General features: G+C 42.2%; 1 protein-coding gene across 3 annotated transcripts; it reads left to right on the plus strand.

Annotated features, from left to right (window-relative positions):
- The first annotated feature begins 222 nt into the window (after window positions 1-222).
- Window positions 223-25,519, plus strand: LOC141273131 (uncharacterized). Of its 3 annotated transcripts, XM_073684569.1 has the most exons (7): window positions 223-346; window positions 2,721-2,865; window positions 2,997-3,185; window positions 8,957-9,065; window positions 9,778-9,914; window positions 10,097-10,205; window positions 24,465-25,519. In XM_073684569.1, the coding sequence occupies exons 2-7, from the start codon at window positions 2,788-2,790 to the stop codon at window positions 25,502-25,504; spliced, it is 1,662 nt and encodes a 553-aa protein (XP_073540670.1). In that variant the 5' UTR covers window positions 223-346; window positions 2,721-2,787; the 3' UTR covers window positions 25,505-25,519. The 3 variants fall into 3 exon arrangements, with proteins under 3 accessions (XP_073540670.1, XP_073540669.1, XP_073540671.1); XM_073684568.1 differs by lacking the exon at window positions 223-346 and having other exon boundaries at window positions 2,683-2,865; XM_073684570.1 differs by lacking the exon at window positions 223-346 and having other exon boundaries at window positions 2,733-2,865; window positions 3,064-3,185.
- The last annotated feature ends 528 nt before the right edge of the window (window positions 25,520-26,047 follow it).

Here is a 26,047-nt window from a genome sequence, read left to right on the forward strand (position 1 = left end):
GTACAGCTAGTTTCCCTCCATATTCCTCCTCACTGTTGTCTTTCTCCTCCTCCTATAAACGGTAAGACCCCACCCTATGGCTCCTGCAGTGTGTCCGCCTGCACACGGTGACGGCCGCCGCTGGGAGACTGGAGAGCTACAGTGCATACAATACAGACAGCCGGCGGCCACAGGTGTGGGAAGAGCCAATGACACGCGGAGCAGCAGTCACGTGGTGTCCCAGGGGCGGAAGTTGTCAGTTGCATCATGACGACAAAGAATAATTTCCGGGTTAAATGGATGGAGGGCTATAGAGGGGGTAGAAGGGGCCAGTCTGTGGAGGCGGCACTTACACTGGGACTGTCGTGTATGTTCTTATTGTCTGCAGATACATAGAAGTGATGTGTATAGAGGGCGGCTTATATGTTCTGTACGGGTGGCACACTGCATTGTTATGGGGCAGTGACAGCTGAGGCTGGCAGACTATTACTACGTGACGTAGGGCTGGCACAGTGTTATGGGGACATCCAGGGCTGGCACAGTGTTATGGGGACATCCGGGGCTGGCACAGTGTTATGGGGACATCTGGGGCTGGCACAGTGTTATGGGGACATCTGGGGCTGGCACACTGTTACGGGGACATCTGGGGCTGGCACACTGTTATGGGGACATCTGGGGCTGGCACACTGTTACGGGGACATCTGGGGCTGGCACACTGTTATGCGGACATCTGGGGCTGGCACACTGTTACGGGGACATCTGGGGCTGGCACACTGTTATGGGGACATCTGGGGCTGGCACACTGTTACGGGGACATCTGGGGCTGGCACACTGTTACGGGGACATCTGGGGCTGGCACACTGTTACGGGGACATCCGGGGCTGGCACACTGTTACGGGGACATCCGGGGCTGGCACACTGTTATGGGGACACCCAGGGCTGGCACACTGTTATGGGGACATCCAGGGCAAGCTTTTTATCATGGGGATAATTGCAGATGGTAGACTGTCACTGGGACTTTTTACACTGTCATGTTGTTAGGGCGCAGTCAGACTGCCGTATAAATTGGACCGCAATGCTTGGACTGGTCACGGCTCTGCCTACTCTGGCATGACCGCTGCATAAAAATACGTGAAGCTGTCACACTCGCATCAGGAGAGCTGCTGGCCAGTCCGTGCATTGCGGTCTGATTTATACGGCTGCCTGACTGCGCCCTAACACGGACATCTGGGGCTGGAAGACTATAAGGCTATGTGCCCACGATGCAGAAATGAAGCAGAAAATTTCTGCAGCATTTCTGCATCTCCCTGGCAGAAAAAAACACATGCAGATTGTGCATGCGTTTTTCCTGCAGAATACATGCGGATTCACATGCATACCCACATGCGTTAACGCATGTGTTTCCGCATGCGGACTGACAAGTCCTTTCCAAGCCATAGCATCACTTGGAAAGTGCTTGACAACTAGGTCACACTATATAAATCCATGCAAAAGGCATGGATTTATATAGTGTGACCATAAAAATAAAAAAATAGCTATACTTACCCCCGATCCCCTGCTGCATCTCGCTCGTCCTGGCTTCTTCCGGGTTGCCGGCATCTCGCGAGACAGCCTGCGGTCACATGACCGCGACGTCATCTCAGGTCCTGGAAGGTAAGCGCTGCAGGGGCCGCCGGACAGGTGAATATAAACTTTATTTGTTATTTTATTCTTTTTTTTACAGGTAAAATGGTACCCAGGTCTGGATGAGAGTCTCCTCTCCTCCAGAACTGGGTACCATCCGCACATAGAGACGCATAAAATCCGCTTGTACAAATGTACAGACACGGATTCTATGGGTCTCAATGCAAGTCAATGGCGGCGCTTCCGCAAAATTAATGAACATGCTGCGGATTTATTTGCGCTGCAGAAACGCTGCGGAAAAATCCGCAGCATGTGCATTGACATTGCGGAATGCCATTGGGGACCATGGGGTGCGGATTACCATGCGTTTTTGATGCGTTTCCGCTGCGGAAATTCCGCAGCATAAACGCATGAAAAACTCATCGTGTGCACGCAGCCTTAGTGTAAGCATCTGTATGTAAAACTGATGGCATACGGACCGCTCAAGTACCAATGCAAGTCATTGTGGTAGTTCGCATGAATAGTATTCTACAGACCGATGGGTTGTCATCCATATGGCAGGTGTTTTCATAGATCCTTTATAATTATAAAGATAGGAAACTATTTGTCCTTTTATTTAAATTGTTCATGTAAAAAGTGTACGCCATACAGATGGGCAAAACTGGCATACGGACATAAAAGCCAGACACACTGATGGCATACAGGTCACAATTTGGATGAAAAATCACCTTTTCTTTGGGTGGGGATGTAAAATGGATGATGTTGCATACGCTTGTGTGAACCCAGCCTTACCAGAACACCTTGGACTGGAAGAATGTTGCTGGCACTTGTGTCTGACAATTATGAGGAAGCATGTAACTTATGGGTACACTGTTTGATCACTGTTATGGAGGGACATCATTATGAGCGTGTTTAGTGGCTCATTGTCAGACAGGTTATTACACAGTACTTTCATTTATGCAGTGTAATTTCTGTTCTAATGTATTTGTGGCCTCCCCACTATCTTTAAAGGCAATTGACTGTCAAATATCTTCTGTGTATGGCCAGGTTGACATATCTGTGCTTCTTCTGATTTCAGGAGTCTGTGACCGAGTAATGGGCCTATTTATTTCTTGTAGTAAAGGATCCTCCCAATTAAAGTGTCCTCGCAAGAGAATCAGCATTTTCCCGACTGACCCACGAAGGATGGGCAAGAACAGAAAGGAAATGGCCGAGAGGATATTAAACCTCACCCTGGAAATTATCTGCCTGCTGACTGGAGAGGTGAGGAATTCTGGAATTTAGGTGTCACGTGGCATTACACTTCTATTTTTGGGGGGAACATAGTGACATGACGAGGGAGTTTTGGGAAATGAGAGATGTATATAGAAAAGTCAGTCTCTCTCCATACACAGGATTACACAGCAGTGAAGAAGTCATTTGGTGAATGTTTAAAGCTGAGTTTCCATCCATATGTGTCAGGAGGATGGAGCAGGACCCAAAGCCCCTTCATGGAGCCTCCACCTCACTCACTGATACATGAGAACACTGATCAGAAGATCCTGGACCTCACCAACAAGATCATTGAGCTGCTGACTGGAGAGGTGAGCGCTGCTGGGAATACTGGGGCATTATACAGTAACACAAGAGTCAATGTGTCTGGATGATGATTTTGTATTGTGCATGGAGAGAAAGCTAATGTAGTATTTTTTAATGCACCTGGCAAACGGGTACAAGGAGATCCAGCCCGTATGTGTGCTGAGTAGAAGAATCGCGAAGGTCTTATGACAGCTGTCATGTCATGCTGTCAGTTATGGGCAGGCTTTAAAAAAAAAATGCGTCCTCCCTCCTTTTTTTTTTAAGTTATACATTTATGATAGATTATATATATTACCTGTAATTTTCTATATTTTGATACTTACTTACATTGCTGGGCATTGGGATTGCATATTCTTGCTTCCAGCTGCCATCTACTTATCAGGGTCACTTTCCTTTTCTCTTGAGGCGTTGCTACTATGATTCATTGAGTGGAGATACTCTTATGAAAGAGAGAACTATACTAATAACCGCTTATTTGTTTTAGTCACTTTATAGAGTGCTGTCATATTCCACAACAATTTGCAGACATCATTATCACTGTCCCCATTGAGACTCACAAGCTACATCCCCTATCAATATGCCTTTGGAATGTAGGAAAAAAACTGAGTACCCGGAATAAGCCCACATAAACATGAGGGGAAAATACAGACTCCTTACAGATATTGTTCTTGGTAGAATGTAAACCCTGGACCCCAACGCTGCAAGGCTGTAGTGCTAACCACTGAGCCACCTTGCTGCCCCTACATGAGCACATGGTGTCTCTTAAGTTTTTGTATCCATGTGTACAGAGATCTATATTGCTGTGTTCGCAGAAGGTCTGGAGATTTCAGTAAATTTCTGTAGATTTTTTGGCACAGTTATGGAGTACAAACACTGTGTGCAGAATTACTAGGCAAGTTGTATTTTAGAGGATTATTTTTATTATTGATCAACAACTATGTTCTCAATCAACCGAAAAGACTCATAAATATCCAAGCTTAATATTTTTGGAAGTTGGAGTGGGTTTTTTTTAGATTTGGCTATCTTATGAGGATATCTGTTTGTACAGGTAACTATTACTGTGCAGAATTATTAGGCAACTTAATAAAAACCAAATATAATCCCATCTCACTTGTTTATTTTCACCAGGTAAACCAATATCAGTGCACACAATTTAGAAATAAACATTTCTGACATGCAAAAACAAAAACCAAAAAAATTAGTGATCAATATAGCCACCTTTCTTTATGATGACACTCAACAGCCTTCCATCCATAGATTCTGTCAGTTGCTTGATCTGTTTTCGATCAACATTGCGTGCAGCAGCCACCACAGCCTCCCAGACACTGTTCCGAGAGGTGTACTGTTTTCCCTCCCTGTAGATCTCACATTTTATGATGGACCACAGGTTCTCTATGGGGTTCAGATCAGGTGAACAAGGGGGCCATGTCATTATTTTTTCTTCTTTTAGACCTTTACTGGCCAGCCACGCTGTGGAGTAGTTGGATGCATGTGATGGAGCATTGTCCTACATGAAAATCATGTTTTTCTTGAGCGATACCGACTTCTTCCTGTACCACTGCTTGAAGAAGTTGTCTTCCAGAAACTGGCAGTAGGTCTGGAAGTTGAGCTTCACTCCATCCTCAACCCGAAAAGGTCCCACAAGTTCATCTTTGATGATACCAGCACATACCAGTACCCCACCTCCACCTTGCTGGCGTCTGAGTCGGAGTGGAGCTCTCTGCCCTTTACTGGCCCATCCATCTGGCCCATCAAGAGTCGCTCTCATTTCATCAGTCCATAAAACCTTTGAAAAATCAGTCTTAAGATATTTCTTGGCCCATTCTTGACGTTTTATCTTATGTTTCTTGTTCAAAGGAGGTCATTTTTCATCCTTCCTTACCTTGGCAATGTCCCTGAGTATCGCACACCTTGTGCTTTTTGATACTCCAGTAACGTTGCAGCTCTGAAATATGGCAAAACTGTTGGCGAATGGCATCTTGGCAGCTTCACGCTTGATTTTCCTCAATTCATGGGCAGTTATTTTGCGCCTTTTTTGGCCAACACGCTTCTTGCGACCCTGTTGGCTATTTGCCATGAAACGCTTGATTGTTCGGTGATCACGCTTCAAAAGTTTGGAAATTTCAAGACTGCTGCATCCCTCTGCAATACATCTCACAATTTTGGACTTTTTAGAGCCCGTCAAATCTCTGTTCTGACCCATTTTGCCAAAGGAAAGGAAGTTGCCTAATAATTAAGCACACCTTATATAGGGTGTTGATATCATTAGTCAACACCCCTCCTCATTACAGAGATGCACATCACCAGATTTACTTAATTGCTAGTTGGCTTTCAAGCCTATGCAGCTTGGAGTAGGACAACATGTATAAAAAGCATCATGTGATCAAAATACTCATTTGCCGAATAATTCTGCACGCAGTGTAGAACATATTGAAAAAATGTCTTTTTGGGGGGGGGGGGGGGTGTATGTGTATATATTGAAAACAGCACCATTTAATAATTACTCACTGATGGGTGCCAGGCCTCCAAGCAGTCTGTCCAAACTATTGCATATCAAAGAAGGTATATCAAAAGGCAGCACTCCAAATAATTTTTTAGAAAAAAATGGACTTTATTGAGCTCAAAAAGCAACGTTTCAGTTCACAGAACCCTTTTCAAGCAGAGTTCAAGTGCATAAGGTGCAATATATATAGTTACAAACAGTGATTCCATAATTGCAATTAATTTATACTAAGCCATGATTTCACAAAAAAAGTGAAAAGGTGCAGGTCTCAAAATAACATTCAATTACATACTTAGTGATAAGTTTAGAAAATACATTATTATCTTCAATATTATGATCCATAACTCTCATAAAGTGACAAGTGCTTTTATTGATAATTATTAGTGCCTGGTGTAAATTATAAATAATACATATGAGGGTGCGACTCACCCCGCAGCAATCATGCATAAACACACTTCCTCCAGAGGAGAGAATTGAACTATAATGTATTCCCAATTTTCTCCTGAGATCAGGAAGGGGGTGGGGACCTGAGGAAGGTTCCTCCTCTGACCCTTTAGGCTGTGTGCCCACGTAGCATTTTTCAAGCGTATATGCTGCGGAATTTCCGCAGCGTAAACACTTGAAAAACGCATGTATATCCGCACCCCATGGTCCCCAATGGGATTCCGCAAGTTCTATGCACATGCTGCGGATTTTTCCGCAGCGTTTATGCCGCGTTCAAAAATCCGCAGCATGTCATTTAATTTTGCGTTTCCGCAAGCGGAATTGCCTTTGTCCAATGCATAAAAAATGCAAGGCAATTCCGCATGTGGAAAACGCGCGATAAACGCGAGAAAAATGCGCGATAAACGCGTGCGGAATTCCGCATGTGTTTTTCCGGGAGAGGACTTGCATTTATGCAGCAGAAATTTTCTGCTTCATAAATGCAACGTGGGCACATAGCCATAATCTCACTCCATGGATGAACCTAGGGATAGGGAATTCCATGGAAGGGTGTTTGGGTTAAGTATTAATATATTATCTCTCCGTTCATTTATAATTATGAACATAGGAATTATCGTATGGACACCGTCCTTATAATATAAATAAATTAAGAATTGTGAATAGGATGGTGTCCTTGATAATATTGATATAAGAAGTGGGCGCGTTTTTGTAGTTTATGGTTTAAAGGAGAGGATAGGACAAACTATATTAATTAAGCACACATTCTATTCATATTTGAAAATAATCTTCTGTGTGGTATATGACAACTAGAAAGATGGCGACTGTAGTGTTAAAAGTGTAAAGCGCATGCCCGGTGACGTCACGATGTGGGCGGACTAGGTTTGCCCCGGTCATGTGACGAAACAATGTGGGTCTCATGGGAGACATGCGCAGAGCGAATCCTGAGACGCCGATAACAGCGTGGAAGAAGTAGGAAGTGTGTTTATGCATGATTGCTGCGGGTGAGTCGCTCCCTCATATGTATTATTTATAATGTACACCTGGCATTAATAATTATCAATCAAAGCACTTGTCACTTTATGAGAGTTATGGATCATAATATTGAAGATAATAATGTATTTTCTAAACTTATCACTAAGTATGTAATTGAATGTTATTCTGAGACATGCACTTTTGCACTTTTTTTGTGAAATCATGGTTTTGTATAAATAAATTGCAATTATGGAATCACTGTTTGTAACTATATATATTGCACCTTATGCACTTGAACTCTGCTTGAAAAAGGTTCTGTAAACCGAAACGTTGCTTTTTGGGCTTAATAAAGTCCATTTTTTTCTAAAAAATTATTTGGAGTGCTGCCTTTTGATATACCTTCTTTGTGCATATATATAGATACCATAACAATATGATGAATGTAGTTTTGTCATGATTGTTAAGCAGGAGGAGAAGGACACACTGGACCACAGATGTAGGTTTGATTGTAATCAGAAAATAAGTAGAGCTAAAAGCTGTTCTCAGCTCCAGCAGTGGCTGGATGTAAACTCTGAACTGAGCGGCACTGCGCTACCCTTTTCAATGTGTAGTGGCCACTGCTGGGTGCAGCAGATCAGCTTCTATTCTCTCCAGTGGAGCTAATAATATCTGGTGGGGGGGGGGGGGGTGGCTGGTACCAGATCCCTCACAAATCTGATGTTAATTACCAGACAACCCTTTTAATGATTTCCTGTTATTTAATTTTTTTACTTTTTATCTTTTTTTTAATTAGATCCCCACTGATCATTCAAAAAGCCACTCTGCAGGGATACGGGCTCAATAGAAAATATGAACACATACACCACTCAGGACTCAGACCCTCACTGATCGGTTGCATATATTATTACCTATCATTTAAAAAAAAATTAAAACGGTTGTACAGGGAAAGAAGGTTATTACCTATCCACGGCGCTGATTTTGCTGATCAGTGTCTGTCCCACCGCTGGTGCCCGTACCAATAGAGCGAACAGGGAGCTCTTATTCCTGTTACAAAATGGAGCAGGGGCTTGGACGCCTGACTCCAACTCTATTCATGTCTATGTGCCTGCTGGAAAGAGCTGAGCGCAGCACTCAGTAGCCCTATATGGAGAGAACGGAGCTCCGGTCACAAATGCACACTGCTGCTCCATTTTAATGGTGATAAACGTTCCCTGTTCTGCCAATCAGTCTGAATGGTTGAACGCCTGCTAGTCAATAAGTTATCACCTTTATGCCTATAAAATAATAAGAAAGGTATAATAGTTTGGTATTACCATAATTGTACTAACCTGGAGAATCTTACTCCCTGGACGTTTTTACTGCACAATGAACACATAACCATGAAACCTAAAAACAATGATTGCATTGCTTTTGTTTGTTTTTTCTGTCATTTCATGTCACTATTTTACAGTGTATTATATTTTAAAGTGAATAGTGCCATTCAAAATTACAACTCGCCCTGCAAAAAACAAGCCTTCATGTGACTATGGCTGATTAGAGGAGGACTATGGTCTACCAGGCATATTCTAGTAAGGGAACAATTTGTTCTTTGTCTGCCAATCCTTGGTACAGAAATGGGTATAGGTTTTACATGTGACCAGCTGCGTTACATACATACTTTATTTCATCAGGAGAGGAGTCGTGTTGCAATCTTGTGTTGGTTCAGCTTATTAACATGTGATGTTATTTTCCTCATTGTCATACATGGCTTCTGAAGACCTTGTTTGCCTTCTTTGTCTTGATGGCTACAGATTTCAAATGTCTTATGGGTTTTAGAAAGTCTGTCTTCTGAATTGTACATCATTTGTCCATAAATAGGATGAAGATCTGATTGACATTAAAATTGAGGCTATATCTGAAGAAGAGACTTATCTGGGATGTGAACGGTCCTATATTGAGAAGGAAATTCCTATAGATATAAGCACAGGTAATGACTACTAGATACAGAAGTCACCTATTTCCCATGTCCAGGCACTATAAGAGTAGTTTCACATGACTGTATCTTTGGTCAAAGTGGTGTCTGAAACGAAAAAAATGGACAGCACTCGGACCAATGCACAGTAGATGAGCGATTTTTTTTTTTTTTTTTTTTTTTTTTTTTTTTCTATTATTATTATATATATAATATTTATTTTTTTAATCTGATTTAAAACTGGCTGTGCTTGAAAGTCGCTGAAGAAAAAAAAAATGGAGTTTAAAGGTGTCTCTACAGGGTAATAGCATTAGTAACGTGCCCGGTGCCTGCACGTAGCCAAACGCTGTGGGGAGAAAATGAACTTTTTTCTCCCCTGCAGCATTTAGTTTTAGTCATGGGGGCAGCGCTGGTTCAGTCATTGCTCAGAGAATACAGAGCGACGGCTGTAACTGCGTCCTGGCCCTGACTGACATTGGCTCTGCATCGGGGCCAGCTGTGATGTCCAGTGTGGTTTGTAATAGAAAGGGCTAAAATCTGTTGCTATTTGCAAGACGTCTGTCACTTATGGGATTTATTTTCCATTACAACAATGATCATATTGGTACACTTGTACAAGGATGATTAAAAATCAGTACCCTTATTATATGTCAATATGTGTTAGTTAGAGTCACCTTCAAATTGTAATTATCTGAATATCACCTCTTAATAATGTTGTCTCCTACAGATGTATCCAGTAACCAAGATAAACCAGAGAGATTTTCCACTCGTCCACATGAGTGTCTAGAGGAAAATGGGCGAGTCTCACAGAACCATCATGGATGTGCAGAGGAGCGGTGTGGGCCTCCTATTTGTGTCCACTTGGTAACTTCATTGTCAATTCTCCCCATTCTCTGGCGTAAAAGAAAAAAATAGATTTATGTCTGTTACCCAGATGTTGTAAATACTTTTTGCAGCCATATAACCGCTTAATAAGTAGTTTTATGTCTTTTTAATGTTTTTTCTGTCTTCTGTTTTGTACATTATTCACCCTCATATTGAATCAGGAGGAAGATCTGACAAATATTAAAGTTGAAGATTTATCTGTAGAAGGCATGTATATGAATGGATATCGGCAGTGTAAACAAGAGGAAATTCCTGTACAGATCAGCTCAGGTAAGTGTTAAAATGTAAATGATAGTGAAGGCACAACTATGACAATACAGGCAGAAAACTGCATCAGCTCAGAGCTAGGGTCCCAAGCATTGAGCCTCTATTGAACTAAGGATCAGCTCTTTACCAGGTATTGTCAATAGCGATAAAGTAGAATGTCAGCCCTGTATATATTATGAAGAGACTAGGCCGATTCACATCATTTTCAACTTTTCTCAGCTGTTACTTTCCTTATGTGAATAGTAGCATATGCCTTAAAATTATGTAGTTTTTTTGAGTGATACTGTTCTATGGTGAAAAGGAAACAAATATCTTTTTATTAACAGCTTACAGGCTGTGTGCCCACTATGTGTTTTTGAAGCGTTTCCGCAGCGGCAATTCCGCTGCAGAAATGCTTAAAAAACGCTTGGTAGAAGGTCTGCTATGTTCCCCAATGATAATCCGCATGTGCTGTGCACATGCTGCGGAAATTTCCACTGCAGATTATCATTGCAGAAAAATCCGCAGCACTACCAATTATTTTGCGGAATCGCGGCGATTTGGCCGCCATAGACTTGCATTGAATTGCTTAATATCCGCATCACTACATGTGCACATGCGGATATTACGCGATTCAATGTGCAGATGGTACCCGGCTCTGGAGAAGAGGAGACTCTCCTGCAGGCCCGGGTACCATAGTACCTGTTAAAAAAAAAAAAAAAAAAAAAAGAATTTAAAATAAAAAAACATTATACTCACCTTCCAATGTCCCACGTTGGCGGTCGCGTGACCTGTCACATGACTGAATGACGTCATGGAAAGTCCTTTTACACCACCGCGAAGACCGGAGAAGGAGACCGGGGGCCATCGGAAGGTAAGTATAATGTTTGTTTTTTATTTTTTACCATTTTTATTCTTTTTTTTTTTTTTTTTTCACTAAATTTGGTTACACTATATAAAATCCATGCCGGTTGCATGGATTTATATAGTGTGACCAAGTTGTCAAGCACTTTCCAAGTGATGCTAAAATCGCTTGGAAAGTGCTTGACAACCCGCATGCGAAATCACATGCTAAAAACACTTCATAAACGCTTGTTCCTGGCTGAAAAAACGCATGTAAAATACGCATGCGTTTTTTCTGCCAGGGAGAGCAGAAACGCTCAGGAAAAATCCGGAGCATTTCTGCATCGTGGGCACATAGCCTAACACTTAAACGCTGCCGATACGCCTTTTAACAGCAGCTGTTAAGGAGACCGTAATCCTCAGCGCTGCTTTTTCACGGCGTTGAGGATTAAGTGTATAGCAGCTGGGTGACAGCTGTGACAGTTGACACCCTGTGGCATCAGCTCCGACCGGTATTGGAACCGATCGAGGCCAATTAATCCCTTAAATATTGTAATCATGGGTGACGATAGTTGCCATGGTACCTCGAGGTCATCTGATAACCCCAGGGTATGGTGGCCTGTTAGATCCTGCTGTAAGCAGGGTCTAACAGTCAAAGTCAGTGAGGCACTGAATGGTCTCGGGCACTGCAGTACACGAGTACTGCAGTGCATGAGATCAGTGATCAAAGTTAAAAAAATTCATGTCCCACGAGGTGAAAAAGTAAAAAAAACAAAAAACAACAACAAAAAAACGCACACAAATCCCGAAAACCCGATTAGTCACTAAAAATGCATCTTAACTTAAAATAAAAGTACACATAATTGGTATCGCCACATCTGTAACAACCTGATTTATAAAACTGTCAAGATATCTATTCTGTTTGGCGAACACCGTAAACAAAAATACCAAAAAACACAGCAAAAATTTCATGTTTTCATCATCACACAAAAAATTGAATAAAAAGTGATCAAAAAGTCATGTAAAAAAAAAATGGTATAAATGAAAATGCTTAATCAGCCTGCAAAAACCAAGCCCTTATATGACTCATTTGGGTAAAAAATAAAAAGGTTAAAGCTCTCAGAATAAGACAATATAAATTTATAAAATATTGTTTTTAGTGTGTAAAGTAGCAAAGCATAAAAAAAATCTATAAATCTGGTATCGTGTAATCGTGCTGACCCAAAGAATAAATCTGTTTTATCAAGTTTACTGCACGGTGAATCATGCAAATATATATTTGCGCAAATTAAGGAATATAGGAATATAAAGTATTAATTCGCACTTGGGTAGAGGGATACAGACTCAGAAGAAAAGTTAAAAGTTAGTCTTTATTTGGGATACCAAGACATAAAATATAAATAGTAGAGCAATAGGTTAAAAGTTGATAAAAGGAGGGGGTTTATTATAAGAAACACACACTGTGGTGTGTATGGCGGAGAAGTTTTCCTGAGGATACTGGGTTCAGATAGATCCTCTGTATGGTTCAGAATTGGAGGACCTGTAGGGAGAAGGGGTGCGTGGTTAAGATATTGGGATGTATTCTTTTAGAGGGGTTTCTGTTTGATATAGATGCGATTTTTACCTGATCAGATGAATCAAGGTTATAGGGTGTGCCGTCTCAGGAGGTCCTCAAGTTGGTGCCTATGGTATAGTATATCATAAGTAGCTGATGTGATTTAGTATTACCGGTGCAATATAATGACCTAAGTACCTGTATATGGGGTCGTACTCTTGCTTCCGGTATGTGGATCTAGTGGCAGGGATTTAACCTGCTGGGGGGTTGACCTGCTAAGTGGCTTTGTTCCAATGGTGGTGGTATCTATGGAGGATAGCGGGTGGATAAGAGAGACCAGTGGAACGGTGGTTGGTTAGGTATACTGGTCTGAGATTGGGAGAAAAGTGGAGGTTTACCTTGCTTCCGTCGTGCCGGGGTACATTGTGGTCTTTATGGCCCAAAGGAATCCGGTGTACCAATTGCCGTAGAGTCTCACAGATTTATTAGTACTGTTTTTAGGTGCTGTCTTAATTCACCTATGGTTGAGAGCAAATAGTGTGGTTTGGACAGAGATGAGGTCCTGGAGGGGCTAATAGTTTTATATAGTTGTCGGTGATATTACCTGGGTTGCTTGGATATAGTCCTGATGAGGCAGTGATGCAATGGTATTAGTGTAGGGCCTTGGGTCCAGTATGTCCAGTGAGGCACGGAAGTGGGTGGTAAACTTTTGGTTCTATGGTTGGTCGCCCCTGTATAGAAGTAGGCTGTTCTGAGGGAAGTCAAAAAATAGTCTGTCAGTAGGGGACAGTTTGGCGTGCAGTATACTCACAGTTGCGTGTAGTCTTACGTGGGTGTAGTAACGATCGGTCGTCCCAGGGTGTACCGCTGTCCTGTGAGGCGGGCAGGGGTTGCCTGGATCCGAAGCAAGAGCGGAGTCCCGGCCGGTGACTGCCGCTTCCCGCGTGTTCCGGATGTAGATGAGAGCGCGCTCCCTGCAGAGAGCGCTTGAGGACCTGTGTCACGTGGGAACACGTGACTCCCAGGGTACGGTGGCTGTAGTGGGACAATTTCCTTCCAACGCGTTTCGAAAGTCTCTGCTTTCTTCCTCAGGGATAGTCCCATACAGCACTATGATGCCTTTATATAGCCTGATGGGGTGGAGTCCTATAGATGCCTGTCAGTCATGAGTGCGTCTATCAGTCAGTAAATGCAAACAGTTCGATTTCGCTGTTAAGTCCTCTGGGTTTGAGGGTGTTTAATTGAAAAATCCATTTGCTTTCTATTCTAGACATAGTTTTGATAAAGTCACCCGATCTCCAATGTATTGGCACAGTTTGGATGCCTGTGACCTGAGTCCCATTAGGGCATCCGTTATGTTTTCCCATATAGTGTTTGGATAGTGGGTGTCCGGTATATTTGTTTTTTATATTTCTTAGATGTTCATTGATTCTGACATTCATCGGTCTTTTCGTTCTCCCCACATACATTTTTTTACATGGGCATAATATGCTATATATCACTCCTGTAATAGTACATGTGATGAAATCCTTAATGGGGTATGTCTCAGGTCCATGACTGACAGTACTCTGTTTGGGTGTTTTTAATGTTTTGCATATTTTACATTTTTTGCACGGAAAAAAACCTTTGATTTTTTGTTGAAAGGGGGTGTGTGGTTGGTTATATTGTTGGCAGTTGTTTATTGTGGGGGCTATAATGTTTCCTAGGTTCCGTGCTCTTTTGTATATGAATTCTGGTTTGTCAGTAAGTTGTTCTCCGATTATTTTGTCGTCCCTAAGTATATGCCAGTGTTTAGTAGCAATTTTTCTGAACAGGTGAGTATTCGAGCAATATGGTGTGATTATCGGAATATTCAACTGGTGTTTCTCATGCACCGGTTTTTCGTACAGTGGTATATAAAATAAATAAAAAAATATTTATATATATTTATATTTATATTGTAAGGCAGCGCTAGTCATCATACCAGGGGATACTCGCTGCACCGAGTAAATTAAGCACACATGCAATGTCCTTCCGGTATTTTACAATGCTGCAGTTTATTACTCTTCATAAACGGCTTATCACACAGTCCATCTCAGTTTATCACCGGCATGTTTACACACTTAACATCCGGGAGTCTCTCAAGTAGCAGACAGGCCCAATTGGCCCAAGTTACAGCCTTCAGCAAGGTACTAACTTAAATGTCCACAGTAAGCAGTGTCTTTACCTTTGACGGGTTACAGCTGCTTCAGTCCCTTTGGTTTGCCACCACTGTGGCTTTGCGGCTTCCCAGATGGGGGGTCTCTAGCCGTCGTCCCGTCCAAGGCTACTGGTATGTTTCACACACACAACATCCAGCCTTCGCCTTCCAGGACTCTTGCCTTCCAAGCCGGCTTTCCCTCCAAGGCCACTGGCATCTACACAAGATCCAGCCTCGACCTTTCAGGCTGCCAGGCTTCACTGTATCACGGTGTCCCACATGGGAACAGGCCTCACGCCTAACACACACACCCCTGTGTCAAGACTACCAGGGTTTATATATCCTGTAGTACACACCTGCAGGACCTGTGCTGATGTCACAGTCATGTGATCAGACATTCTGTGTGCAGGTCCTGTGCACACAGAATGTCTGATCACAATGTCACAGTCATGTGACCAGTCACCTGAGGGGGAAGGTACATGGTCAGGCAAAACACATCCTGGACCATTACCGTAATGCCAAGCAACCGCTGCATTACTATATATATATATGTATGTGTGTATATATATATATATATATATATATATATATATATATATATATATATATATATATATATATATATATATATATATATATATATATATATATATATATATATATTTATATGTGTGTATATGCCAGCCTTTTCTGACTATTTAAGACCCTCCCCAAACTTGTGAACAGCACTCAGACATGGTCAACATGGGAAAGACAAAGGAGCATTCCAAGGCCATCAGAGACAAGATCGTGGAGGGTCACAAGGCTGGAAAGGGGTACAAAACCCTTTCCAAGGAGTTGGGCCTACCTGTCTCCACTGTTGGGAGCATCATCCGTAAGTGGAAGGCTTATGGAACTACTGTTAGCCTTCCACGGCCTGGACAGCCTTTGAAAGTGTCCTCCCGTGCCGAGGCCAGGCTTGTCCGAAGAGTCAAGGCTAACCCAAGGACAACAAGGAAGGAGCTCCGGGAAGATCTCATGGCAGTGGGGACATTGGTTTCAGTCAATACCATAAGTAACGTACTCCACCGCAATGGTCTCCGTTCCAGACGAGCCTGTATGGTACCTTTACTTTCAAAGCGTCATGTCAAGGCTCGTCTACAGTTTGCTCATGATCACTTGGAGGACTCTGAGACAGACTGGTTCAAGGTTCTATGGTCTGATGAGACCAAGATCGAGATCTTTGGTGCCAACCACACACGTGACGTTTGGAGACTGGATGGCACTGCATACGACCCCAAGAATACCATCTCTACAGTCAAGCGTGGTGGTGGCAGCATCATGCTGTGGGGCTGTTTCTCAGCCAAGGGGCCTGGCCATCTGGTCCGCATCCATGGGAAGATGGATAGCACGGCCTACCTGGAGATTTTGGCCAAGAACCTCCGCTCCTCCATCAAAGATCTTAAGATGGGTCGTAATTTCATCTTCCAACAAGACAACGACCCAAAGCACACAGCCAAGAAAACCAAGGCCTGGTTCAAGAGGGAAAAAGTCAAGGTGTTGGAGTGGCCTAGTCAGTCTCCTGACCTTAACCCAATTGAAAACTTGTGGAAGGAGCTCAAGAATAAAATCCACATGAGACACCCAAAGAACCTAGATAACTTGGAGAAGATCTGCATGGAGGAGTGGGCCAAGATAACTCCACAGACCTGTGCCGGCCTGATCAGGTCTTATAAAAGACGATTATTAGCTGTAATTGCAAACAAGGGTTATTCCACAAAATATTAAACATAGGGGTTGTATAATAATTGACCCACACTTTTATGTTTAAAATTTAATAAAATTCAACTGAGCAACATAACTTTTTGGTTTGTAAGATTTATGCTTCTGTTCATAAATCCTACTCTCGTTTGCAGTTTGAAGGCTCTAACTTATTTGCATCTTATCAAACCAGCTAAATCTGCAGGGGGTTGAATACTACTTGTAGGCACTGTATGTGCTTCTCACTAAATTAGAATATCATCAAAAAGTTCATTTATTTCAGTTCTTCAATACAAAAAGTGAAATTCATATATAATATAGTTATTATAAACAGAGTGATCTATTTCAAGTGTTTATTTCTGTGAATGTTGATGATTATGGCTTACAGCCAATGAAAACACAAGTCATTATCTCAGTAAATTAGAATAATTAACAAAAAATACCTGCAAAGGCTTCCTAAGCATTTAAAAAGGTCCCTTAGTCGGTTTCAGTAGGCTCCACAATCATGGGGAAGACTGATGACTTGACAAATGTCCAGAAGCCAGTCATTGACACACTCCACAAGGTTCCAGAATTTCAATTTTCATTTGGAAATCAAGGTCCCAGAGTCTGGAGGAAGAGTGGAGAGGCACACAAGCCAAGCTGCTTGAGGTCTAGTGTGAAGTTTCCACAATCGGTGATGGTTTGGGGAGCCATGTCATCTGCTGGTGTAGGTCCACTGTGTTTTATGTGGACCAAAGTGAGATAATGACTTTGGTCCAGCTAAACTGAAATAAATTAACTTTTTGATGATATTCTAATTTAGTGAGATGCACCTGTATATCAATTACAGAATTTCTGTTTGTTTGTTTTTCATTACGTGCCTGAAAAATCTGAATGTGTTATGTACCCCAAAATGATGCCAAAAAATCTTCAACTCGTCGTGCAAAACATAAGCCCTCATACAGCTCTGTTCACCAAAAAATAAAAACATTACAGCTCTTAGAATATGGCGACAAAATAACTTTTTTTTTATAAAAAAAAAAATTTTTATTGTGTGATAGTAGAAAATCCAAAATAAATCTAGTATCGCTATAATAATTGTAGTGACCCAAAGAATAAAGTTGTCTTATCACTAATACCTCACAGTGAAGTGTATAAAAATAAGAACTATTCTTGTACTCCTTTCTAGTTGTAACTTCCCAAAAATCGGAATAACGCTCTGTTTACATTTATCCTACGCTCTCCATTTAAGCAATTACATTGTGGTTTCTGTGTAAATCCCCAAATCTGCTGTTCAGAAAAAATCCCCGGTGGAACCACTCAATATGAGGCAGATGGAGTCACTTTGGAGTGGATTCTGTCTGTTCTCTCTTTTGGCGGTGTCCCATCACTTTAGGCGTCTTTTTAGCGCACAAGTGTGGTTTATCACAGTTCTATGCATGTTCGATAATATCTCCGGAACAGGCTCTAAACCAGGGGTCTCTAACACGCGGCCCCTGAGGCTGTTTCATGCGGCCCGCAACAAGGCTGTGGAGTCGGAGCCGTTGAGTCGGTATAAAATGGACACAGTAGTTCAATGCAGTTTGTGGGGAATATTTTTTCATAAGAATTTGGTAAAGTTATGAAATGTCCTATAAATGTCTGTCCTATTCCTGATCTAAGGGTCTAGACTTTTAACTGAGGTGAATCTGTGCTACAGTAAATTTATCACTTAGACTCCCTCATACATGGCCTATGTTTGAGTCGGTGACATGGAAATTGAGGAGTCGGATGTTTGGCTTACCGACTCCACAGCCCTGGCCTGCAGGCACTGTAGGACTCTTGATGATCTCTCCCCCGATCCAGGTGCCGCTGATATTAGTGCTTTATTTCAGTTGAATGTGTGTCCTTGGACTTGCATTCAATTGAAATGTATTGCCGCACAGACAAGTTCTCTGCACAGCAATACCATTGCCAGCCATCAGCCAATCAGAGGCCAGTAACTGACATCGGCGTGCTGGTGCATGGCAGTGACGTCATACGTCAGTACGTCGATGCGGTGTCAATTGCTGGCCTCTGATTGGGTATGCAGTATGGAGAACAGAATGGGGCATTACTGCAAGAAGGGGACCAGGATGGGGCATCTGAGACTACTAGTGCTGTGATTGGCAGTGTCTGGAAATAAGGGGTAGAAGTGTATGTCCCCATAGAAGACTCTGAAGAAATGGCCAGTTGACTGCAAACAGAGATTTCACATATTGCGATCCAGAAGCAACAAATATTAATATCTCTGCAGGGGAGTGACACAGCACATAAAGGGACAGCGACAGAGTCAGTGGAGCACGGGTATTCCCCCCCCACACCCCCTATGTGATGTTTTGGAGAATAGTAATTTTATTTTTGTATATGCACATACAGTGGGGGAAATAAGTATTTGATCCCGTGCTGTTTTTGTAAGTTTGCCCACTGACAAAGACATGAACAGTCTACAGTTTTAACCGGTTCAGGACCGCCCACTGTACATAAACGTCGGCGCTGCCTGGGCTCTGTGCAGCGCCGACGTTTAAAAACGGTGGGTGGTCCCGCAGCGCTCAGGACCCCAGGGTCCTGCTAGCGCTGCGGTACCGGTTCAGAGCGATAGCTCTGACATGTGGCATCATGGGGACCTGATTGGATCAGGTCCCCATGATGTTAACCTGTTCCTATCTTCTAGATGCCGCGATCCATAGCGATCGCGGCATTTAAAAGATAGGGACAGCCGGTGGTCGGCTATCGGGACCCCCCACATACCTGTCAGCGGCGGGGATCCCGGTGCTGTGACCTCTGACCTCATCAAGACCTGATTGGCTCAGGTCTCGATGATGTCAGCGTCACACCAGCCAATCAGAGAGATCACCAGGGAAGTTTGTTTTAGCAACAAACTTTCCCGGGCGATCTGCCTGATAAATGCAGTTTCTCCTCCGATCTCAGTGAGAGAGCAGAGGAGAAACAGTGTGACAAGAGCTGTCAGCCTTGCCACTGTGAAAGTAAAAAAAAAAAAAAAAAAAAAAAAAGAAAGTAAGAGTTAGGGTTAGTGAGTCTGTCAGATCAGTCAGTCCTGTCAGATCAGTCCAGTCAGATCTGTCAGTCAGATCAGTCCAGTCAGATCTGTCAGATCTGTCAGTCAGTCCTGTCAGATCTGTCAGTCAGTCAGTCCTGTCAGATCTGTCAGTCAGTCAGTCCTGTCAGATCTGTCAGTCAGTCAGTCCTGTCAGTCAGTCAGTCCTGTCAGATCAGTCCAGTCAGATCTGTCAGATCTGTCAGTCAGATCAGTCCAGTCAGATCTGTCAGATCTGTCAGTCAGATCAGTCCAGTCAGATCTGTCAGATCTGTCAGTCAGTCCTGTCAGATCTGTCAGTCAGTCAGTCCTGTCAGATCTGTCAGTCCTGTCAGTCCTGTCAGATCTGTCAGTCCTGTCAGTCAGTCAGTCCTGTCAGTCCTGTCAGTCAGTCAGTCCTGTCAGATCTGTCAGTCAGTCAGTCCTGTCAGTCAGTCAGTCCTGTCAGATCTGTCAGTCCTGTCAGATCTGTCAGTCCTGTCAGATCTGTCAGTCCTGTCAGATCTGTCAGTCCTGTCAGATCTGTCAGTCAGTCAGTCCTGTCAGATCTGTCAGTCAGTCAGTCCTGTCAGATCTGTCAGTCAGTCAGTCCTGTCAGATCTGTCAGTCAGTCAGTCCTGTCAGATCTGTCAGTCAGTCAGTCCTGTCAGATCTGTCAGTCAGTCAGTCCTGTCAGATCTGTCAGTCAGTCAGTCCTGTCAGATCTGTCAGTCAGTCAGTCCTGTCAGATCTGTCAGTCAGTCAGTCCTGTCAGATCAGTCCGGTCAGTCCAGTCCGGTCCCGTCCTTTCAGTCCGGTCCGTTCAGTCCAGTCAAAAAATATAAAAATAAAATGGCCCGTCAGACTTATACCGCAGAGGAGGTGTATGCCCTGCTGTGTTCTGACACTGATGACAGCGCAATCTCAGATGGAGATATGGATTTTGAGGGCTTTAGTAGCGGCGACACTGAGAGCCCAGAAATGAGCAGTGATTCTGTTCCATCCTCAAGCCCAAGGACCAGTACAGCAATAGGGGCAAATAGCGCTACTGGAGAAACGTCTCCAAATTAGGGAACACTGCCCAGTACAAGCGCTGTCCCTGCTACTAGTGAATTGGCGCACCCCAGTGTACAAGGGGCTTTGCCACATGATCTAGCATTTCCCAGATGGGAGGCTTCAGATTCGGCTGCTCCATTCAGCCCTGATTTCAACGCCATTCCTGGTATAAATGTGGAGGTGGAAGATTTTGGACCAATTCATTTTTTTAATTTGTTTTTTACAGACAGCTTGCTAGAGCATATTGTCGTGCAAACAAATTTATACGCGTCCCAATTCATAAGCCAGAATCCCCGATCTTACTATGCTAGGGCAAATTTATGGACACCAACTAATGTCCCGGAAATAAAAAATTTTTTAGGACTTACATTTGCCATGGGGCTTGTTAAAAAACCGAGCATTCGATCCTACTGGTCCAACCACCCTGTTCAAGCCACCCCTATGTTTTCAGTCATTCTGCCTAGGACCCGTTATGAAATGCTCATGCGGTTTTGGCATTTTAACGACAATAGTCAATGCCTGCCCAGAAATGCCCCAGAACATGACAGGTTATATAAAATTAGACCCATCATTGAAAATTTGTCAGAAAAATTCTTAAGCCTCTACACCCCAACACAAAATATCTCTATAGATGAGTCCCTTGTAAAATTCAAAGGAAGACTGCACCTCAAGCAATTTATCCCATCTAAAAGGGCAAGGTTTGGAATAAAGCTCTATAAAATGTGCGAAAGTTCAACCGGATACACATCCGCTTTTCGCATATATGAGGGGAAAGATAGCCAACTAAACCCACCAGGATGCCCTACTTATCTGGGGACATCTGGAAAAATTGTTTGGGAGCTGATAAGTCCATTTTTTCAAAAAGGCTACAATCTATATGTGGACAATTATTACACCAGCATACCCCTATTTAAAAGTCTGGTTGAACACAACATCGGGGCTTGTGGGACCATCCGTAAAAACCGTCAGGGGTTTCCACAACCATTGGTCAACCAAAAGTTCCAAAAGGGGCAGTCAGGGGCTGTACGCAACGGAGAGCTGCTTGCCCTGAAATATAGGGATAAGAGGGATATTTTTGTCCTCAGCTCGATCCACACAGATGCCACAAGGGCCACTGTAGAACTAGGATCCACCACTCCGAAGCAAAAACCTGTGTCAGTCATTGACTACAACAAACACATGGGGGGTGTGGACCTTGCAGACCAGGTTCTACAGCCATACCAGGTATCAAGAAAGTCCTATACCTGGTATAAAAAGTTGGTTATTTATTTGTTTCAGGTGGCCACATACAATTCTTTTGTGTTGTACAAAAAAGCAGGAAATTCAGATCCTTTTCTTGATTATCAAGAAAAGGTAATTGAAAATCTTGTCTTTCAAAGTGTTAGCCCCGCTCATCCATTAGAATCTGAGGATGTGAAAAGACTCACTGAGCGACATTTTATTGCACTTATTCCAGCAACGGAAACAAGAAGGAACCCCCAGAAAAGATGTCGTGTATGTACTAAGAGAGGAATGAGGCGTGATACCCGCTACTATTGCCCACAATGCCCATCATTGCCAGCCTTATGCGTCACTGACTGCTTTAAAATATTCCACACAGAACCACGTTTTTAAACTGTAAAAATGTATCCCAATTTGTCATTCAAACATTTGGTTCATTTAGTGAATGACACATTCGAGTAGAGCTCACTTAATTTCCAGGGGGGGTTCTCCAGAATCTAAACCTTCCATTGCGTGCTTGTTTCTGGAAATCATCCATTGAGTTAAAATGGTCACTAAACCCATAGATGAATTCCCAGAGGGGTTTCATTTCCAAAATGGGGTCACTTCAGGGGGGATTCTTTAGCTCTGGTACTCTGAAAAGTGCCAGAACAGCATAATCCCCCCTGAAGTGACCCCATTATAGGAATGACACCTCTGTGGGAATTCATCTATGGGTTTAGTGACCATTTACCTATCTACTTATTTTCCCACCACTAGATTAATTTATACAGAGGAGTAGATTGTAAAATTCGGTCACTTGTTGTGGGTTTCCTCTGTTTAGGCACCTCAGGGGCTCTCCAAATGCAACATGGCGTCCGCTATCCATTCCAGTCAAACTTCCATTCCAAAAGTCAAATGGCGCTCCTTACCTTCCAAGCCATGCCGTGCGCCCAAACAGTGGCTTTGCACCACATATGGGGTATCAGCGTGCTCAGGAGAAATTGCACAACACATTTTGGGGTCCATTTTTTCTGGCTGCCCTTGTGAAAATTAAAAATTTGAGGCTAAAGTAGCAGTTTTGTGTTAAAAATGTGTTTTTTTATTTTCACACTTCAACATTATAAAATTCTGTGAAGCCCCTGGGGGTTCAAGGTGCTCACCACACATCTAGATAAGTTCCTTGAGGGGTCTAGTTTCCAAAATGGGGTCACTTGTTGGGGGTTTCCTCTGTTTAGACACCTCTGGGGCTCTCCAAATGCAACATGGCGTCCGCTATCCATTCCAGTCAAATTTCCATTCCAAAAGTCAAATGGCGCTCCTTACCTTCCAAGCCATGCCGTGCACCCAAACAGTGGCTTTGCACCACATATGGGGTATCAGCGTGCTCAGGAGAAATTACACAACACATTTTGGGGTCCATTTTTTCTGGCTGCCCTTGTGAAAATTAAAAATTTGAGGTTAAAGTAGCAGTTTTGTGAAAAAAAGTTAAATGTTCATTGTTTTCTTCCACATTCCAAAAATTCCTGTGAAGCACCTGAAGGGTTAATAAACTTCTTGAATGTGGTTTTGAGCACCTTGAGGGGTGCAGTTTTTAGAATGGTATCACTTTTGGGTATTTTCTGTCATAAAGGCTCCTCAAAGTCACTTCAAATAAGATGTGGTCCCTAAAAAAAATGTTTTTGTAAATTTTGTTGTAAAAATGAGAAATCGCTGGTCAACTTTTAACCCTTATAGCTTCCTAACAAAAAAAAATTTTGGTTCCAAAATTGTGCTGATGTGAAGTAGACATGTGGGCAATGTTATTTATTAACTATTTTGTGTGATATATCTCTCTGATTAAAGGGCATGAAAATTCAAAGTTTGAAAATTGCAAAATTTTCAAAATTTTCGCCAAATTTCCGATTTTTTTCACAATCAAACGCAAGTGATATCAAAGAAATTTTACCACTATCATGAAGTACAATATGTCACAAAAAAACAGTCTCAGAATCAGGGGGATCCGTTGAAGCGTTCCAGAGTAATTACCTCATAAAGTGACAGTGGTCAGAATTGAAAAAATTGGCCCGGTCACGAAGGCAAAAACAGGCTCTGGCGCGAAGTGGTTAAGGGTAGGTTAATTTTGATATTGAGAGATAGAATATCCAATAAAGAAAAAACAAGAAAATCACATTGTATAAATTAGATGAATTTTTTTGCATTTTGCAGTGAGAAATAAGTATTTCTGACTGATTAATTGAGTCTGCGGACAGGAGTCTTTTATACAGGTGACTATGTAAGACAGCTGTCTTTAATGCAGGTAACGAGTTGATTAGGAGCGTCTAACTGGTCTGTAGGAGCCAGAACTCATAATAGTTTGTAGGGGATCAAATACTTATTTCTCACTGCAAAATGCCAAAAAATATCTAATTTATACAATGTGATTTTCTTGATTTTTTTTTTTGGGATATTCTATCTCTCAATGCTAAAATTAACGTACCCTTAAAATTATAGACTGTTCATGTCTTTGTCAGTGGGCAAACTTACAAAAACAGCAAGGGATCAAATACTTATTTCCCCCACTGTATAACATGTTTGTATTTTGTAGAAAACTTTCCCATTAAAATATCATGTTATTTCCAAATTTTCTAAAATGGCAATAGATATCCTAGTATTTTTATTTTCCTCCCACAGATAAATGTGCCGGAAGTTTAGAGGAACAAATTATTTTACTTCCAGATTTTGAAGCAGAAGATTCGGATATCACAGAGAATACATCTGTTAATCACCACGTTACTCCTAATATATCTGTATTTTTTAATAACCACAATTTTTCATCTGACTCTTCTTATCACAGGGACCCTTTTCCTAACCTATCTCAAATTGTTAATGAAAGCACAGATCACAGTAGGGGTAAAGTATTTCCTTGCTCTGATTGTGGGAAACTCTTTAAGAAGAGCTCAAGTCTTTCTATGCACATGAGAATTCACAGTGATGAGCGTCCATTTTCATGTTTAGAATGTGGGAAGTGCTTTACCCAGAACTCCATTCTTGTGGAACATCAAAGAATTCACACAGGAGAGAAACCATTTTCATGTTCAGATTGTGGAAAATATTTTGCCCAGAGGTCTGCTCTTGTTAAGCATGAGAGAAGTCACACAGGGGAGAAGCCATTTGCATGTTTGGATTGTTGGAAATGTTTTACACGTAAAGACCATCTTGAGAGACATCAAAGAATTCACCGGGATGAGAGGCCGTTTTCATGTTCCGAGTGTGGGAAAAGTTTTACTCGGATATCAGTTCTTGTTGCACATCAGAGAATTCACACAGGGGAGAAGCCATATTCATGTTCAGACTGTGGCAAATGTTTTACCTATAAATCTGTTCTTATCGAACATGAGAAAATCCACACAGGTGAGAAACCATTTTCGTGTTCAGACTGTGGAAAAAGTTTTGCTCAAAAGTCCACTCTTGTCGCACACCAACGAACTCACACAGGGGAGAAGCCATTTTCATGCTCAGAATGTGGGAAATGTTTTAGCATAAGATCAGGTCTTGTTAGACATCAGAGAACTCACACTGAGGAAAAAACATTTTCATGTTCAGAATGTGGGAAATGTTTTAGCATAAAACCAGAAGACCTCATACATCATAGAAGTTACACAGAGGAAAATTGTGTTAAAGAGCAGCGGGTAAAATGCTATCTTTGTATGTACTTGCCTAAAGTTATGTAATAAATCACATTGGTCACCGTCTGAGAGTCATTAATTGTAACACACATTGTGGTTATCTCCCACTAGCACACATGTTGAGAACTGGGTTCATTCAACACACATCCGGCTTTCTGCAACTCGAATAGATCAGAATAGCTACTGTTGTGCTCAAAAGTTTACGTATCCCGGCAGAATTTTTCCTTTCTTGGCCTTGTTTCAGAGAATATGAATGATAACAAAAAAAACTTTTTCTCCACTCATGGTTATTGGTTGGGTGAACCCATTTATTGTCAAACTACTGTGTTTTCTCTTTTTAAATCTTAATGACAACCAAAAACATCCAAATGACCCTGATCAAAAGTTCACATACCCCAATTCTTAAAACCATGTATTGCCCCCTCTAACATCAATGACAGCTTGAAGTCTTTTGTGGTAGTTGTGGATGACGTTCTTTATTTTCTCAGATGGTAAAGCTGCCCATTTTTATTAACAAAAAGCCTCCAGTTCCTGTAAATTCCTGGGCTGTCTAGCATGAACTGCGCGCTTGAGATCTTCCCAGATTGG

The sequence above is a fragment of the Phyllobates terribilis genome, unplaced genomic scaffold (assembly GCF_046119375.1).
Source record: "Phyllobates terribilis strain yellow unplaced genomic scaffold, ASM4611937v1 Scaffold_5__5_contigs__length_657084704, whole genome shotgun sequence".
Lineage (NCBI taxonomy): Eukaryota > Metazoa > Chordata > Amphibia > Anura > Dendrobatidae > Phyllobates > Phyllobates terribilis.

Bases quoted from the DNA above. Each gene is read 5' to 3' on its own strand.
- LOC141273131 (XM_073684568.1), top strand. From the start codon at position 2,698: ATGGGCCTATTTATTTCTTGTAGTAAAGGATCCTCCCAATTAAAGTGT. The intron at 9,915-10,096 runs GTAACTTCATTG...ATATTGAATCAG, and splicing joins CTCCTATTTGTGTCCACTTG to GAGGAAGATCTGACAAATAT. The intron at 10,206-24,464 runs GTAAGTGTTAAA...TTCCTCCCACAG, and splicing joins TCCTGTACAGATCAGCTCAG to ATAAATGTGCCGGAAGTTTA.